The sequence below is a fragment of the Netta rufina genome (genome assembly GCF_964035555.1).
Source record: "Netta rufina genome assembly, chromosome: 4".
Taxonomy (NCBI): domain Eukaryota; kingdom Metazoa; phylum Chordata; class Aves; order Anseriformes; family Anatidae; genus Netta; species Netta rufina.
In genome coordinates, this window is record NC_140127.1 from 25,549,503 (window position 1) to 25,569,342 (window position 19,840).

The following is a 19,840-nucleotide window of genomic DNA, read 5'->3' on the forward strand; positions in this document are numbered from 1 at the left end:
ACAAACAATGTTTGAGAAAAGAGCTGATGTAGAAACCAACGTTTATTTGTGTTTAGGAAGTTTCTTTACTAGTTATGAGATCACATCTATTTCATACAAAGAATTCTTAAATAATCCAATTTCAGCCACATATCTATAGGATTAAATTATCAAAGCTGAGATGTATAGAAGAAAAAGAGAAAAAATGAACTCAAAACTAGAATGCATTTATTCTACTACACGAATATGCTTCTGATATTTCAAGATCATCGAAGGAATGTACTGATGTATTTCTGAATCTTCTTCCTCGCCTTGGTAGTGTTAGATGATTTGTTGGGTTTGATGATCTTAAGGGTCTTTTCCAACCAAAATGATTCTATGAATCCTTAGGAGATACCTAGTGAACGACACTCAATACAAGCAGGGCATAAGCATGTTTACAAGTTGACACACAGAGGACAACCTTGCAAAGTACAAGCTGCCCATTGGTACCACCTTGTTAGCATACTAAAAATATCTTTACATATTTGTACTTGAAATGAACACAGCTTACAGTCACCAGCATGATGCACATCCGGCAAACATTTCACAATGGGAAAGAAAAGACCCAGAAAAGTTCACCAAAAGAGAGCTACTAGAAAGAGCCTCCATAAGTAACTGCAAATGCTTATTTAAACTGAAGGAACTACATGGAAAATAAATAAAAAATGCTATCATACAAAAAGTCCGGTCATGCAATGTTAATAAACAAGGTGCATCTCGACTGAGTGAAAGCAGCATTGGGGCATGAGAGGTGAGGGCAGTCCTACATTGATCCCACTGCACCCACATTCGCAATCGATTCAGCGTAGGTAAAGTGTACAATCTCTATTACTGCAAGTTCTTCCCACTCCTCCTGTTCTCACAACATGACAATATTCTTGCACTACAGCAATTGGAGAGCATTTTGAGATGGGCTGCAGACACTTTCAAGATGATCATTGTTCTTCTGAGCTGAACTCTCATCCTCAGGGTAACCATTTCTGTTCCCATGGGTAAAGCCATTCTGTCAAGTCACAGTGCTTTCAGTAATAAAACTGCTATTGCAAGGTACATTCAGTAGCTGAAGGCAAAAGCCTGTAATCTGCAATTTGGAAATAAAAAAACACAGCAGGAATCATAATATTAAATAATCAAAATTGAGGGACAGTGAAGCATAGAAAATCTGGTATTACAAAGCTAAATCAGTTTATTCAAACTCATGCTCAGATATCCTTTAAATTGTACTTGTTACACTCATGGTAGAAGTCCACTATTTTGACTAGAAGCAAGTCCAAGTGGCAGATACACCTTTAATAAAATTCAAATAGTATCTGTGTGAGTGCACTGTAGAGCAAATGAAAGACATTTTATAGCTCCATATCCCATGTATAAAAATATAAAGCCTATGTTTAGTCAATACAGACATCTTGAAATTGCATTTGTTCAACTTCCTATTTGTCCTTTTGCTTTATTTTAAATATGCTGAATTATTATTTTGAGGAGATTTTTATCAGCTTTGAATAAAAAGAATTTAACTTTATTAGAGGGTCAGTCCCTTGTAATTTTTGTGATGTAAGGCACATGAAGCAGTAATACGCTAGAATTAAGATTAACATCACTTCAAAGTTTTGCTCCATTGAACTCCACTACTTTAAAGGTTTGCTTACACTATCAGTGATATCAACAGCCCTGTTGATGTTGCTGAAATTGATCTGGGTTCCTGTATGTTACGATAATCAGTCGTGTGGCCACTGCAAATTCTTGATGGAGGGGAAAACATCTATCTTTACCTTTGTATAATTATTTGACTGGTATAATAGGTCTCCCAGCTGGTAAGGCTAATTGCTGTAGGTATAACTATTCAGCTTTAAAGCTAATAGGTACCTGGATTCATACCTACTTTCTCGCACTACATCTATGTGACTTGCATCAAGTATTGCAAACACCTGCCATCACTACGGTTAATGAGAGAACACTTGACAAGAGCTTTCAAGATACCAATTACAAATGTTAGCTCTCTCAAATTTACAGCTTTCAAATACCTAAGATGTCAGCATCTGTTTCGGATGACTTTTGGATGACAGATTCACTTGCAAGTCCTCTTTCTAGGTGACATGCCTGCTGCAAGAATCACAGTGTAATTGATAGGGTCACTGAGCTGCCTCGTTACTAACAGCTCATTAATCCTTCCCAGGTTAAGAGGCAAGAATTGGGTTGGTCTAACATGCAGCACTGCCTCTTGTTCTCAGCAATCTCCCCTCTGTCCATGATGTACCACAGGGACAGACACTTCAGGAAGACAAGATGATAAACACAGAGTGCTCTTATGTAGCAAGATGCGTCTGAATGCTTCATCCTTCACAGAAGGCTGGTTTTACATCGCAGGCACAGATTCTGCAAGTTGCTTCCAGGTTCCCCAGCCTGCAGCCGCTTTAAAGATATCAGGATCCAGCCTAGCACTTTCAGCTGATTGGAAACTAATTTGAGTGAATCCCTCCCTCTTGATGCAGCAAAGCTTTCACCCAGAACAATCTGGAAGATTAGTGGGGTGGTGGTGGTGTGTGCAATCTGTTTTAAAAGCTTACTTGCTTTTCTCATTATGGTTCCGCAGAAGTACACACAACCATCTTTTTTCCTGAGGAATGAACTATTTCAAGTACTTCAGTTACATCTAGTATCAAGCCTTATCCAATGACTTATTAGCATTTACTTTCCTATTGCTTGATTTATTTAAGTGGTTTGCTTGAAGAAAACTTCTAACAGTGTACTTGGATGTTGATATTGGTATAGGAATAACATTGTCTCTCTCTCAACCTTTTTGTAAACAAGACACACAACATACCAAAGAAACTCCTCATCTGTTTTAGTACAGTAAAGGCAATGCAAATTCAATGTTCACTGCTTAGCTCTATTTTCTTTCTCAGCTGTTCCAAAATGAAGCAAATCTCTCCAGTCTGTACAAAGTGACTAGTGTTCTCCAGAGGACTGTTATATATAATTGAAGTCAGCTTGACTTAAGTGCACTGTTTGTAAATATTGATGTACACATACTACAGCACTAATTGTTTTCATCTGTAATCCTAAAACACAATTAGCCATAATTGTTCAGCTGAGTTACTTCAGTTTAGTATTCAGTTAGTCAAGGTGACAACACCACTTGTTACAATCCTACTGTACAGCAGATGATTTCTGAAGTTTCTTTCCTATCATACAGCTTCCAACCACGGGACAGGTAGCAGAACCTGCAGTGCAAAACTTTGTGCGTTAGAGAAACATAATATTCTGAAATTATTGCAAATGTCCTTTATGTTTCCCACACCGCTTAAAGCAGTTCCAACAGGAATGAGACGTAAACAGAAGTGTTAGGCTGAGCTATTTCATTTTCTAGGACAACAAAATCCAGCAAATCTCTTTATACCTCTCCAAGCATCAAGGCACATCCACAAGTACAGGATCAACAGTTTGAAAGAAAATACCTGCCTTATAACACCTTCTTCTACTTGAGAATTTAGAGTTCACTGTACTTAAAATTGAGTCATTTAACACTGATATCAAGCTAGACAAAGTCAGAACCACATATACTGAAGGCCAAACAGGCTCTCTTCCGATAGGTATTTATGCTGTGCAGCACAATGCCACACAGATGGTTAAGCTAGCATCAGTTCCAAAAGCAGTCTGATCTCAAAAGCCCAGTATTTCTCCCCAGCTCACTACCCTTACACTTAGCAGCAGTTGGGGACTTGTCTGTTCTGAATCCAGTAACTTCACCTGGAATCCTGATGGTTTTGGTATACTAATACCTGTAAAAGCACAGATGCTCCCTCTTCCACCTTTCTGCTCCCACTACAACCATACACAGCACCTGGAGGCAATCCCAGACTTTCCCATTAAAAAATTTCTCATCCCTTGTCCTACTGTGCCTCCAGAAAGTGCTAATGAGCTGTGTGTCCATATGATCCTTGGATGCCTTCAGCACCGATGACGCTTGAAGTGTTCTGTTTAGTGCTCCACTCCCCACAGGACACAATTTTTTTTTTTTTTTTTGAGAAGGGTGTTTAGGGATGAGCAGACACACAAAACTAAGTTCAAAGGTATAGTCTCTGATACGTAAAGGTGGAAAACCTGATTTATTTTTTCTTAAATATAAATTAATTGTGCAACTTAAAAGAGCTCTAGCTGAACAGCCATTGAGCGACTATATACCATCTTGAAAAACAGGTTCCTAAACTTAAGGAAAGGAACAGACAGAAGTATTTTGCTTTGCAGAGGTTGACTTGTTTTTTAATATTATATTTTTTAATATTATATATTTATACATGAATTTAAGTTTTGGAGTGGCAAGCTTTCACCATATCAGAGAATCCTAGGAAACCTCTGTTGAATGACTATTTCAGCAACACAGCCTTCCTCTTCATTTGATCAGAAAAGTTATATCTGCCCACGATCCGAAGCCAAGCATTGATAAATTGGAATCACAAGTGACATGTAACATAAACTAGCTGTCTGCAAGTAAAATACAGAGAATGTAATTTTCATGCAACAAATCGCACAACTTGCCACTCAAGAAATATATGCTGATATTCAGAGCTGCTCTGCTTTCAGTACAACACGTAATAATGCTACATTTTGCTACAGTACAGTTACAACAACAATGACCAGACAGTGTCCATAAGGCCAGAAAAGCTTTGGCAGGATATTAGGGTAATTGGGTAATTAGGGTAGAGCAGATCTTTCTCCTTGTTCACACAAAACAAACAGCATCTCCAGCATTGAAGTTCACTGACTGATCAAATCAAGCCCTAGTCAATCAACAGCTGGTTGGTTTTACAGACTGACCTGCACATTATTAATCTGGGCTGTTCACAGAACAGAGAACTGGCAGAAAGCACATGCTGTATGATAAGGGACGTTATTGGAGTCTGAGTGTGAAATGAAAAATGATGCATAGAGTTAAGCAAGGGGACACAGAGATAAGAACACAGCAGGTGACAAAATGAGAACGGACCAGCTCATTAATATGAACAAAAATTTTCTGGTGTCATTTTCCACCAAAACACTTTTTTTTTTTTTTTTTTTTTTTTTTTTTTTTGCCAGTGACAAGAAATAGCTTCTTTCCTGAAAGAAGCTGCTGACCACTGTGTTTTAAATTCTTTTTTCCTCGCTTCGGAAAATCAGATTTATTTTTTTTTTTTAACCAATTAAAAACCATTTTGTAATTGTTACTGCTAATAAACTTACTGTTGGCTGTGGCACCCTGCATTTTTTCTTACACTAGATAGATACTATAGCAGAGATCTAGGGGGTCAAGTAAAAACAAAAAGTAGTAAAAAAAAATGCTTGGCAAGTCAGTTTTACATGCATGACCACAAGCTGTGTTATTAACAGTTCACAAGGCTGACTATGCTAATAAAGCCATTAAAAGACAAAAGGAATAAAAGCTGATGTGCAAAGCTATCAGCAAAGGCATTAGCAACCTACCTGACTGTTGAACTCATTAACAAAGCAAATCTACTTCACCCTACAGTTTTGAAATCTATATTAGTTTGTAACATTCTTTTGGAAATACAAGCTTGTCTGCAACAGAACCAAAGACAACTAGCTTACTTCCAAATTTTGCCCTGTGCTCCAAAACTCTTACCTACCTTCTGCTTCTTGCCATCTTTCCAGATATCTACCAACAGACAGCAACTTCAGAGCAATCTGCCTGCCTCCCCCCCACAAAAACAAAACAAAACACAAACCTGCACAGCAGTCACTGTCCTCTTCCAAAGCCTACCTCTTTTAGAGAGGCAAAAAAGCCCGGAAAAAGAATCCTTCCTACACAGCTCACTGCAAACACCTCACACAGTACACTCCAACACTGAGGTGTTCAACTTCCATTTTTTGGCAACACATTCACAACTGATAGGCCTTCAATTTACATGCAGTATATATGCAGATACATGTTTTGCTTGCACATATCAGGTATTAGAATAATTTGCAACCCCAAGTCAGTCAGAATATTCTGCATACTTTACAGTGCAGACATACATTGTTAATACTGCAATATTATTACTAATAATGCAATATTGACCTTCTGTGGTAAAGCTATGGTACTTGAGCCTACATCTGAGGTATAATAATTCAGTGGAAGTCTCTAATGAAGAGCAGACTGCCAAGTCAGCTGGACAGGGCAAAACCAAACATTCTTAGGTGTCAGCCCAAAAACTGTTCCCTTAACAAGAGATTTCCAAGACAGACTAAGTAGAAGGTAATACTTCCTTGTTACAGAACTTAACAGACAACGTATTTCTTAGACACGTGAAAGAGCTTCTGTAAACTATGAATCGAGTTTCTTTTAGGCTTGCCAGTATTCCATCATTTGCTCACATTTACAACATAAATCAAAAATCAACACACAAAAACCCCACACTTGCTGAAACAGAGTTGGAAGTAATTCCACTAATTCTATCGAGTTTTTGCCTCACATTATTTAAGCACTTAAGTATATAAACTCCAAAACTTATACAAAGATACTTTGCAACTTTGGGTACATATATTTAAATCTACATTTCCTTCTGCCACAGATATTCATATAGGGTTTTTTATATTGATTTTTTTTCATGACTATGTATGGTACTTCAAGTTTCATAACATTTGCTTGCCTCCCCATTCTTAATATCAAGTCTCTAGTCTGCATTATATTGATATTTAAAAAGGTGCAGCTGTCCTTTCACTTTTATAACATCTAAATGTCATAATCTATGGTGAATATTATGAATGAACTACCTAGAGTTTTTCATTTTGATCACAAAAGACAAAGAAATGAATATGAATAAACCGAAGGCACACAAGTAATTTTGCAACAAACCAACAAGCTGGTGGGTACCTGGCTATGCACTAAAACATCATCATCATCAGTTATCAAAAGCTCTATATGTGCATTTCCATATTTGTATTTGCATTGGTTATGAAAAAAAAAAAGCACCATGTTTTATCCCTGTTTTACACCCCTTTCAAGTTCCTATTTTTTCCCATCTACTCTAGTTCTAACAAGGACTGTCTCTTGGTAAGAACTTCTTGGACTTTTGTAAGAGGGAAAAGTTTGGTTAGCACAACACACTAGAAAAAGACACCAGCCAATTAATTACTACCCTTAAAATAACTGTAGTGCTGAAACAGTCCAGTCTCACTTTCAACTGTCAACAAATTGGGTCCTAGTAGAAAACTTTTATACTCTTCAAGAAGTATAGCATACATCGTGTCGCTTAAATGGTTTTAACTGATTTCACAGAAGTGAGAAATAGCCTTTTGTCAGCTGACATACGAAGCCTCATGAAGAAATTACAAAAACAGATAGTGATTTAATCAGTTTCAAGACTGCAGTAAACTTTGCTTACGATGTTTCTACCAGTTTTGAAAACAAGTGAACTCACATTTCATTTTTGACCTGATCTGTCTTAAGTGCCTTTCACACTGCTTCACTGCTCTTGTCAGTCCCTGAAAAAACAAGTGAAGGACTAATAACACTAATAATAGTGTTACATACACCCCTAGAGTGGGGCTGTATTGGAGAATGGTATGTTTCAATAGCTGATATTTTAATAGTAGTGATTAAATGGCTAGTGTTTCTCTCTACTTCAACTAACTAAACTTTTCCCTTTTACAAATATCTAAGATGTTGTTACCAGGAGACAGTCCTTGTTAGAACTCGAGTAGATGAGAGTAAGTAGAAACTTGAAAGGGGTGATAGAGGCATTTATTCAAACACTTTTTAAAAAGACTGTTATGAACTGGGAAGGGTGGAGGTGTAGACAGACTTTTTTCCAACGTTAAATAACCTATCTGTACTACGTGTAGCCTGTGTCTACAAAAGACAAAAAGCACATGATAAAAAACCAACATGATAGAGCTTCATTTAAAATACAGTTTATGGTATCACAAACACAAGAAAAAACCTCACTACAGATACACAGAAATGATTTAACTGACTTGAAGTTCAGCGTTATTGATTTCAGAAAGTAGAGATGCTAGCATTTGTCACATGTTAAAAAGCTATTCCCAAAACACAAATATGCTACCAAATATGCTCAAATTCAAACCTGGCAACCATTCAAAAACAAATTTCTAATCTTTGTTTTTAATAACAATGAAGAAAGAAATCAGTAAACCTTCCACATGATACAACAGTTCTTGGCCCAGCTCCATTCAAGTGTTCTTACAAAGTTTCTTTAAGACTTCCAAACCAGACACTGTTAAGCATTTCCATACTATATAAATTACTTCTTCCAGATGAAAATTATTCCACTGAGAAGTTAGATAGGTTTATGTAACTCAAAATAAGGAAGACATAGGGGATTTCTCTAATTTTATAGGAATTACAAATATTTACTCCCAGAATACCTTCAAGCAAGCAGCAAAACATAAGCTGGGACATTTCCGGAAAGAGGAATAAAAATGACAGTATTCTCTGTTTAATGGCATTAGTTCTTTTTCTTATAACTGGGAAGTAGATAAGCTTTCTAAAACACTATCACATTTGAAAGTATATAGTCAGTATGGCCTTTGATTAAAAAACAACAACAACAAAAAAAACACCACTACAGTATCACCAGATTGAGCATAGACTCAATAGCTGGTCTCTCAGTATAAGAAGTTTTTTTAGTAGTCAGAAGCTTCATAAAAACAACATATTTCCTGGTAAGTTGTTTTACTACTAGGAAATTGTTAGCCTGCAGAAGAATTGTCTGTCTTTATACTTCTTGTTTTTGAGAACTTCCATCATCTATTGTCTAGTTTCTACACGCCCGGAGAAGACAGAACTCTACTTGCTTTATGATTTCTCTTAAATTACATTACAGATAGAGAGGCAGTTCATCAAAGGAAATATTGCAACTAAAACAGCAGAGACAGAAGTGTAAGATAGATGTGTGCACCATTAATCCTTCTAACCCCTGAAACATCAAATTAAAATTTTACAGAAATCTTACACCTCAGGAATGCTCTACTAATATCCCTCTTGTTCACCTAGGGGCTTTTCACCATCACAGGTCAGAAACCTTTTGCTATAAGCTCCTAGCTGAGGCAAAGGTATTACCTAAATGTCAGCAATGAGCACGATTCTCTTTTGTTTTGTATCTATCTATTCAAAACAATACTCACATACGTATTAGTAAAAATGATGTTATTTCAATCAATAACTGATTGTTATTTCAATAGAAACCAACCTTCAAAAAATACCCAAACCAACCAAAATACAAAATCGAATCTCTTCACATTTAAATTCCTAAGTGCATAAAATTGAAAGAAATAAAATACATACAAGTTCCATACTATTGTTATGAATTTATTTTACCTAAGGAACTCAAATTTAATCCAAAGACTTTGAGAGTATTCCACTGTTGTGTTGCATTCAAGAAGCATTGATGACAAAGTTCATTAAATTGTCATTTATCTTAATTTTATTATGCAGATATGTCATGAACTTTAATTATTCAAAAGCAAAATTTTTAATTCTTATTTTAATTGTTTTTACATTCCTTTCAAAACAGTCTCATTTTTCTCTATTGTAAATTTATACCAGTACAAGAAGCTTCCTAATTCAATATATTTTCAGGATTAAAGACAAATGACTTGCATTCATCCAAAATGGTGAAAGTTAAAAATTCAGAGTAAAAATGAAGCCTAAAAGGAAAGTATGTTGAAGCACTAACAATTTGCAGTATTTCAGAAAGAATGTATTCAAATACTGTGCTAATAAAGACCAATGAACAATTCCTAATCTCTTGCCTTTTCAGTTTTACCTTTTTGCATTTTATTTGCAAAATAAAACAAAAGCACGCTTAACAAGGAAAAAAGTTTTTTTTTTTTTTTTTTTTCCCCCTAGCTAACAATCAAATAGTACTTCAAGGAAGGCAGTTCAGCAGCTATTTCTTCTTCAATTTTTGTTACTCTAGCTTCTATAGAGACCACAGTGCAATACAAATTTCAAATTAAAACAAAACCAACTGGGCCTTACCTCTGTCACTGAAGTCATCCACAAGAATGATTTCTGCTATCAGGCTGTCTGGAGTGCGGTTGATAATACTGTGTATTGTTCGCAAGAGTGAAGTCCATCCTTCATTATGAAATGGGATAATTATGCTAGTATTTGGTAGCTTTTCCAAGTACACCTTGTGCTTACAGCTGGAGAGAAAAAGAAGAGTTGTGTAAGCATATAGCAAAGTCTGCCTTGGCATATATACCACCTGCTTAGGCCAGTAAACCACCACCATCTCTGGAATCAAATCCAACAGTACAATCAAACAGTACTTTCATGTGAGAACAACTAGTTAATTTAAAAAAAAATATTGCAAGCAACATACAATAACTCTGAACAAAGCAAAAAAGGAATTGAAGTTCACTGGCTGGAATTAGATTTCTTTTTCTTCACTGGAATCTTTTTCCTGCAATATTATACTAAGAAGATGTATTCTGCAACGTTTTTAGAATTCAAATCCGCTTATCAGAAAGATTCCTGATATCTATCATGAAGGAAGATAAAATCTGAAATGATTGTTCTTTGTTCATGGCAAAAAAAACTTATAAAAGCAGTTTGCTCTACCCAGAGACAAATGCTAGAAACAATTCAGTGTTATTTTCCTGGCTGATACATTGAAAATATGCAACAACATCCACAAGTACAACTCCAACTTCACATCTAGATGTCCAAAATAATTCCTGCTACTATATGTATGTATAGTACAACATATAGTTCTGAAAATAGAAGAAAATATAAACCACCTTTCATTTTGTAAATGAAAGCACTGCACCTTCAGCATCTTAATTGAACAGCATCTAACAACAGTGCTTAAACTTAAACATTTTTAATATAGAAGTGTTTACATATTTGACCAAAATCCATATTCTTTAAAAATACTGGTCTTGCAATTCATTAGCTACTAAAATGAAAGAACATACGAGTAATATTTAGGCTACTGAAACTGATAGACTATCATTCCCCCCTCCCTCCCGCAAAAAAAAAATAAATCGCAGTAAATGATGAAAAAAAAAATAAATAAAATTGAATTATTACTGCTTCCACGAGACAAAGTCATGCTCAAGGTATCTGTACAAATATAAATTAACTGCTTTGTGATAAATCAAGAACACAAAGAGACAGATAAACCTTCTGACTTCCAACTTCTAGGTCCAAAAACATACAGATATCTTTGCTGCTCTTCAGAAAGAACTATGCATATCAAACACTGCTGTAAACAACATTAAAACCTACATTTGCAGCTTATTTTGCTTTCTACTTTTCGAATGCCGTCTAGAACTCAGTATTCGCTGTATTTGAAAGTTTTCCTAAAAGTAAGATTTATATCTGTCAGCCATTTCTTCCAAAAACATAGCAGCAATGAATTTATTGAGAAGCCATTTCCATAAATAACATTTTCGAAACCTTTTATTAAGTAATTTACTGGTAGAATGCATATGCGCACTGAGAAAAAGGACAGCTACTCTGTACAAATGTGACAAAGTAAGAATTCTTCTACTTATCTGTGGGAAGGAGTACAACAAAGGAAGCTCATTACTCATACATAGCTGTTTCAGCTGGCAAATTAAGAAAACCACCTATCAAAACCAACACCTACTGTTGTCAATTGTTTGCTGACTGTGATGCTTGGAGTAGAACAAATGCATGTTATTCTTATGCTTTTCCCGAAAGCAAGATTTTTTTCTTTACCATTTTTAACTCCCGGTAAGTAGGTTTTTAAACTTAAGTGCTTCATCTTTTTTGTGGGAGAAAAACAAAGAACACCACACAAAAGAAATACGCACCCAATGTCAGAATGTTCTTTCTTTTTAAAAAGTGATGTCCTTCCACAGGGGAACTCAATTACCTTCCTGAATAACACTATGCCTTTTTAGCCTGGTTGTACTGAAGTTCGTGTATTTTCATAGTTCAATACCATAAGCTTAAATCTGCACGGATGGGAAGGTCACTGGATGTGGTATTCTCACCTGTGATTTCAGTGTAATTGAATATTCTAATTTATAAAAAGGAGAAAAAAAACATTGATGGACTTAGTTTAAAACTATTTTCATTCTTCCTACAGAATTAATTATTTTACTAGGACTAAAAGAGTTAGAGTATTAAAGCAAAAGACACTTTTCTTAACTTGTCTCCATCTTTCCACTACCTTTGACCTTTCTTCCTCATTTATATTTACTTTTCCTTTGTCAGTTTTTGCAAAGGTACCTGGCTATATGTGAACTTATTTCTAATACAAGCCACAAACCACTGAAATGCACTTTTCTTACTTTTCCCCCTCAACAAGCTGGTGAAACTGCCAAATTCATAGAAATGACACCTTAAATTCCATCTTTTTCTATTGTTAAGACAGCCTGTTAGATTTCATAGTGGTGGCCTAGTTGCCTTTTTCAGCAAGTTAAATTCTGTTCATTTTTAGCCTCTTGCTCTCCAACATTAAACTGTAACAGAAGATCAGTACGTTTTAGAAGACGTAACATAGAAATCCATTTTATCTGAGGTTCTACCTAGCATTATCTATAGCAGAATATTGCTTGTACTGTGCTGAGGACAGATCTGATGGATAGCTGTAACACTCAAGAAAGGCACATGGAATGCAATGAGAATGCAGTTAGACACCTATGGCTGAGCTATCAGATTTACAAAGAGAATCATCAGAGGCCATGTACCATTTGCTTCAAGTTCATCAATGCATTTCTTCACATTTTTGTATTTTAGAAGTGATGCCAAATACCCTGGCTGCAATAAGTCTACCTGGAAACACAGACATTGCTTCCTGTCAACCACTGCTAGTCTTTGAAATAACAATCAGATATTTCTTTCTACAAAATACTGGTCATTGCTAAATTGGAGTGAATTCCATAGATGAAACTACACAGAATTTTAGCATTCTAGAATGCTCTGTGATGGAAGGGACCTTTAAATATCATCTGTTCCAACCCCCATGCCATGGACAGGAACACCTCCACCTAGACCTCCCAAAGCCCTGTCCAGCCTGGCATTAACCAACTACCAGAGGTGGGGCATCCACAACTTCTCTGGGCAGAGTTATTATATTTCAATTTGTTAGTGGTGCCCATCTCAACTATTCCATGTTTTACTAACGAAAATGTTTAAAACCAAGAAACATTAGCAAAATTAACAGACAAGGTACTACAAAAATACATTCATCTTTAACCATACCACTTCTGCATCAATAAGGATTTTTAGAGGCATATTTTCAACACAAATTTATTATAAAAAATTCAGCAGAGTCCATTTAAAGAGGTCCCGAAAAATTCTGATTGTAATTTCAGACTCACTTTGCTTTATTACGTACTGTTCCGAAGTTCTAAGGTACGTCAATATCAAGTTTATTTTTCTGCCAACATCAAATCGTTTTCAAGAGTACGTGCTTTTTGCTCTCACCAGAATAATCCCATTGCAAGAGTTTTGAGCATTCACCAAGAAACAGACCCCAATTTCAACATGTTTACTTTCCAAAATTAATTTAGTTAATAGCTTACATACTCTGTAGAATGAATGTTTCAAAAGGGAGATTTTGATTCTCCACAGAAAGGGGAATATAATTATTCTCTTGAATTACATTTTCTCGTAAGATTTCAACCTTACCAAAATTTATTAATAATCAAGTTTTATTGTAGAAAGAAAAAATGTGTCAAAGACTACTATTAACATCCTATTTTAAAAATGTTTAAATAATTTAAATGTTTCATTCTTAAAAGTTGTCAAATTATGGTATGTGTGCTAAATGAAAATGAGTTGTACTGAAATTTTGCACTGCAATTTCAGTACAAAGTTTTATCAAATTCTTATCCACCTTGAAAACATCTTAGTACTTGCATACATATGGTCTGATTGCCAGCCTCAACCTGAACACATCACAACTTATCTGTGTCTTTTCAATGACTGTAGGCTCTAGGTAGACTGTAAGTGTAATTCAAAATGAATGACAGAACAGAATTTCCAAACACATTTACTTTAAGGCTTGGGGTACTGGGAAAACCACAAAAGCCTGGAAATAAATCATAAGATTAATATTCAAAAAAGGATAGTAGATTTAAGCAAAATATGCATTTCAGACAGAGAGTTGAAGGTTTGCCCCAAGACCTACTTCAATACAAAAAAGAATTTAGAAAGAAAAGAGTACATAGTTGATGTCAATAAACATTACTTTATGCTCTCTCTTTCATGATCAAATCACAATGCAACAGATAAATGCAGACATACCACTGTAGAGCTTTTTGTCACATGACGTTCTGTTTAATGAATTAAGAACATAAAAAAAACACAATGGGGATCTGAAAAAGGGGAACAACTGCTATGCCTTCCAATTTATTATTTATTTATTTATTATGCAGGAAGGTGTTATCTTCTATTTTTAAGCTCATTTCCATCGGAATCAATTTTTGCCCTGGTAGTATTTTCTCCTAGAGTAGCATTTAAAAATAACTTATGAGAAGTTTATAGTAACAAAATTGATTTGCATGGTGAATGAAAATGAGGACAGGTCATTTTACTTCTATACCTCAGTTCTAGATACGTTATAAACCAACTAATTTGAATGAAATATATGTTAGCATAAACATACACAGTCTCAGAAGAAAACCCACCCATGAAATTCAATAATTTTGGCTATGGGACTGAGGACAGAAAACTACCCAAAATCACTGCAAACTGATTTTTCACTTCAGCTTTGATTGTAAAAAAAAAAATAATAAATAAATTATGAAAGTGTTCTCATTAATCAGCCTTGGCTAAGGATGTTTACTCAACATCACTGCCCATACTGATAAACGCATAAATATTCAAGGATGCTAATAGCACATTATTAAACTATTTTTCCACCATTTTCATTATGTTTTTCCTCACTTTCATCCTTACCTCCACACTTTTGTTTACCCAGATAAAGCTCAAACTGCTCAGTAGAATTTTTATTGTTTAACATTCAAGTGGCATCTAATCGCTTTGCTCAGAAACACATTAAGATGTATTTAAGTTATAGGTACCTGGAAGTTAAATTGCTTACACAACTAATACAGCCTACTCAATGGTTTATAAGAGACTAGTTACAGAACTAGAGGCTTTGTTTTTCAGTGTTTGATTCTGTCTTCCAAAAAGTAATCCAAAAGATCCTGATCAGTCTTAACTCATATACACGCTCATATCTATAGGTATATGCCATGCCATATTGCCAGCACAGTGGAACAGTAGGCACCTGCACATCCTATGGAACCATCCCAACTAAACAGACCCAGATATCTACCTCTCCAGAGAACAGGTGTAGGATTATTCCTCGTTTTACAGACTGCAAGATTGAAGTGGTCAGAAGAGTTCACACTAAATAAAGGAAAAATATTAATCCATTCAGTAAACTAGAAATTAGCCCAAAGTCATTTGCTTGCAGTATAATCCTACTTCATTCTGGTACCACTCTAAGACAAACTGAGAAACAGAAGTCTGTGTTCTTTATGTGTTTTTATTATTTAAAATTCAAGTTTTCGTACTTTTAAACCACATGCCTACCCTAGACATCTAGAATTGCAGAACTTTTTGGATGGAGCTCAGTCAAAAAATAACTCATGTTTTGGTTGTACTCTTCAAAAAACGAAGAGGCGGTTGCCACCAAAACAGATTGCTGGAAAACAAAGCCTTTTATTTCAGAAGCATAGAATTTGAATACCTGAAACAAGAAGCTGGGGAGCATGGGGGTGGAGAAACAACTGCATGTATCTACCACTCTTAGCAGATACACAATTTGAGGGTGAGAGGAACCAGCTGTTTGAACCTAAAAAAGTGTTCTTAACTCAGCACGAGCATCTTCTGCTCAGTCTTAATAGGATGCTACAGATTAACCTTAATAAAATGTTCCAGATGCTTTTGAAAAGGTGTCTTTTCCTGTTGTTAAAAACTGCATAGAAGTGGAGCACATCATCACTTATTCATGGAACAACACTAAATCTTAGCTATTGAACTTATTATTATAAGAATGAAAATTTCTTAGAATAAACAATAAATTTATGCAAATTTAATGAAATCTTAAATCTCAGAGTAATTGCTATGTTAAATCTGAAAGTGATTTATAAAAGTCTTGCTAGAAATATATAGAAAGAAAATAACCATGAAGAGCAACTGGCATCTTGCTAGTTAAGTAGTTCACACCTGTATTTTCTTACTGAATTTATTACATTAATGTTCAGAACAAACAGAGCTTGGTAGAGGCCTGTGCAAGTGGCATTAATAAGTCCCTCGCTGAAATTCTCAAAATAAACAATTTGGGCTTTCCCACAAAATAATATACACAAACATGTGTGCATGTATATAAAAAATACAGCATAAAGCAGTATTTGCACCAGTATGCATGCATATAAAAAATATGGCATAAAGCTCCATTTGCATCAAATGATGAATTTGGGACAAACTGGATGCAATGACATTTTTGAGATTACCAACATGAATCAAAAGTTATGAACCATGAATTACATTTTCAAATATTGCTGTCCTTGATTAATCTTGTCTTTCTTTTCAAAAGCTTTCCTTGCATGGTATTTGAGAATCTGAAATCTGTTATTTCTCAGCAAACTGAACTATATTCATTGTGCCCTAGGAACTTTTGGGGGGGTATTTTACTGGGAAGAACTGAGGTTTTCTACCTAGGCGAGAGTTGTTTCCAAATTAATTTTCAAAGCCCCATTCCTCTCTCTAGCCAAAGTATCTTCTTCCTCTCTTTTTTCCTTTATTAGACACATCCCTGTGCACTAATTATATGTCATTTCAAGTATGGCTGCATTTCAGTAACCCCCAAAGTCCTGTAGTTTATCACTGTTCTGAGAAACTGAATTCTGAGAGCTGTACAATATTGTTTATTACACACACATACCAAAGAAGTCACAGAAGTTATGGTAACTATGAAATCAAAATTCTTTACAAAAGGTTAAGGTAGAATTTCTTTGTAAATAACTTGTATAGTGCAAATTTAGGCATGCAGAACTTACAAAGTGGAACCCTCTAGCAACTATTTACCTCAAACGTTGTTCCTGTATTTTGTTATTGTAAGTTGGTATTTGGATCCAGTAGTTTAAGGCTTATTCAAAAACAGGATACGCCATCACACATGAACTCACTCTAAAAATACTTAACACTAATTTTAATTATTGCTTTTAGATATAGAATTCTGCTAGGCTGAAACAGTAACCAAAACTAAGTTCCTGAATGAATCACTATTACAAGGAAATTTTGAAGTTGCAGGGAGACTTCTTCTAGAAGATTAAAAGAATTGTAGAGGTTGCTCTATTCCTGAAATACTAACCTGCCTGAGGAAGAAAAGGAAATTGCCATGAACATCTGGAATCTATTTACAGCCAGCACTAAAAATACAACATGAAAGAGGACTGCTCTATAAAAAGAAAAGCTGTTAAAAAAAAGTTAAAATTGCCTCTTACAGACTACCAAGAGTCTTACGAATATTAACAACTTTTTTTTTCCTCAAAAGAAGGGTTATCATACTCTGCTGTGCAGAAATAAATAAATAGCATGAAAATAAATAGCATTTATAAATAAATAAATAAATAGCATGAAATAAATAGTTCAAGATACAGTGATAGTTCTGTTTAAATCCCTAATAAGTTTAAGGAGAAAAAAAAAAGTAATATAATATCAAATAGCTTAAGAAAACATGCAGAACTGAAAGTTTCTGCATCTTTACAGCTTTTCCAACAGAAACACATCTACCAGCTCTGTAGAACTGCAAATGAAAAAAAATGGACTTCTAAAGTGATGAAAAAGGAGAGAGTGCTGGCACCATTTCAGCCACTTCACAGCAAAAGCCGATTCATAAAAGCAGCAATTTGTTTGACCCATATAACAACAACAATATTTTATGCACATTAAGGGACACCAATAGCAATGCCTTGGCCAGTTACTAAGTTCCGTGCTTTCTAGACACATCAACAACCTTGTAAACTGCCCTTTCTGATAGATAATAGTGTAGGAGAAGTTTAACATCTTGCAGACATCCCATTGCTGCATTTCAGAAGCAAGGTAGCAGCCTTCCACAGCAGTTACTAGATCATAAAAGTAGACCACCTCCAATTTTCTCCTTTTACATGAAACGCCAGAGTAAGTTAGAGCAAAACAGAATCAGGTCTGAAAGCTTCCTTCCACTGGCTTTGTCAGCACACATACTTAGCAGATCTGACCTTTTCTTTCCCCTTTATTAAAGGAACTACAGCACCCAGTGGGTACACAACTGCTGACAAACCCATGACAAAACTACCAGGACAAAACATTTTTCCAGTGAAGATTTACATAGTAGTTGTCTTAGCATGTCAAAATTCAATTTACAACAACAAGCTTCAGTCACACTGTGTTTCTGTTCCAATCTAGCCTTGTCAACTGAGCCTGATAAAGTAGTGATAACTAGTAATTTCTACTGCTTTTTGACAAGGCTGTAAAATTAGCTTGGGTGTGACCTGATGGAGGGGAAAGTAATCTTTATTTCCACTGTGGCTCACAGCTAGGAAGTAAGCATACATTACTGAGCATGCACCTCAATAAATGTCACAACACTTCCTCCTCCCTACTGCAGCAAATAAACCTTCTCTAAAAATTTATTACTATTTTCAGATTGATGAAATTGTATGGTAGAAAATAGTTTGCATTATTGCTATTAAATGCACTACAAAAATTAACATGCCTTGGAAACTAAATGGAAAAAGCCTACTGTGTTAAGTAGGTTTTCTCTCAGCAGTGACTTCCCCAGATCCCACAAAGTTGAGTTAGGTGCCTGTTACTTCACATCAAGCTTTGGACTGTCACAGACGATCACTCCAGAAACTCTGCATGTCTTTGCCTCACTTCATAATTTGAACATTAATGTTTCTTTAACCAAAGGAAGACTGTAAGAGGCAGATGAGCCATACAACACAAAGTAAATCTATGCTTGCAAAGCTTTGTTTTACAAGAAAGCAACGAATAAAGCCTCCATCACTCATGGCTAGATCTTAATATATATATATATATATATATGTAACTTTAAGAAACGTACATATCTATCCATATATATTAAGTCTAGGTTTTGAAAAATGAATGCATACAGTAACTTTATATTGTCTTAAAATCCCTCACTTAAAAGGAAAGTTACATAAGAGACATTTTAGTACTACAATTATATTTCAGCTTAAACCTTGCCCTTCGTTACCTATGAATTCCCAAATTCTACCAAGCAGCTCAGTTCATGTGTATAATGCATACACATGTACACAGATCTACACTTTTTTTTTCGGAGTGAAAATAACTGAAATACCAATGTACTCAAAATTAATTCAAGCTTATGTGATTGTCTCTCAAAAGTCAGGCAGAGCTTAAAATGATCAACACAAAGCCTCTAATTCAAGTCTGTGTTTGATTTCCTGACTGAAAGAGAATGAAAAGGATCAGAATGTTTTTGCTGTTTCAAAGTGCATTCTAATCATGCTACTTAGAAACAAACCAACCCATGATATTCAACTACCATTGAATTTCTGTTTTAGAAATCCTAATTATGCCTTTACCATGTGCCCTTGTGCTCTAGAGCTATTTTTCAGGCTTCCACAAACACCTTCCCTGCCAAAGGTCAGCCACATCTCCTTTTCCATACCAAGCATTCTGCAGCTAAAAATAGATTACAACCAAGCTCACCTTGACTGTGTATACAGTAAGATACTGAAAATCTTACCTTTTAAGGTAAAAATTACCTTAAAACAAAGTGATGGGATAGAATCAAACTTTTTTTAGTGCATATAGAACTCAAAGTACAAAAGTAAAGGCTGGAATCCCTTTTATCCA

At 35.3% G+C, this 19,840-nt stretch overlaps 1 protein-coding gene across 1 annotated transcript in view; it reads right to left on the minus strand.

Moving 5' to 3' along the window:
- The window catches only part of GALNTL6 (polypeptide N-acetylgalactosaminyltransferase like 6), a gene marked incomplete at both ends in the record, with an annotated part of 461,783 nt that overhangs the window by 237,367 nt on the left and 204,576 nt on the right, over positions 1-19,840 (minus strand). The window contains one exon of the mRNA XM_084285866.1: positions 9,998-10,164. Coding sequence (XP_084141992.1) covers positions 9,998-10,164 — 167 coding nt within the window. The remainder of the gene's footprint in view (positions 1-9,997; positions 10,165-19,840) is intronic.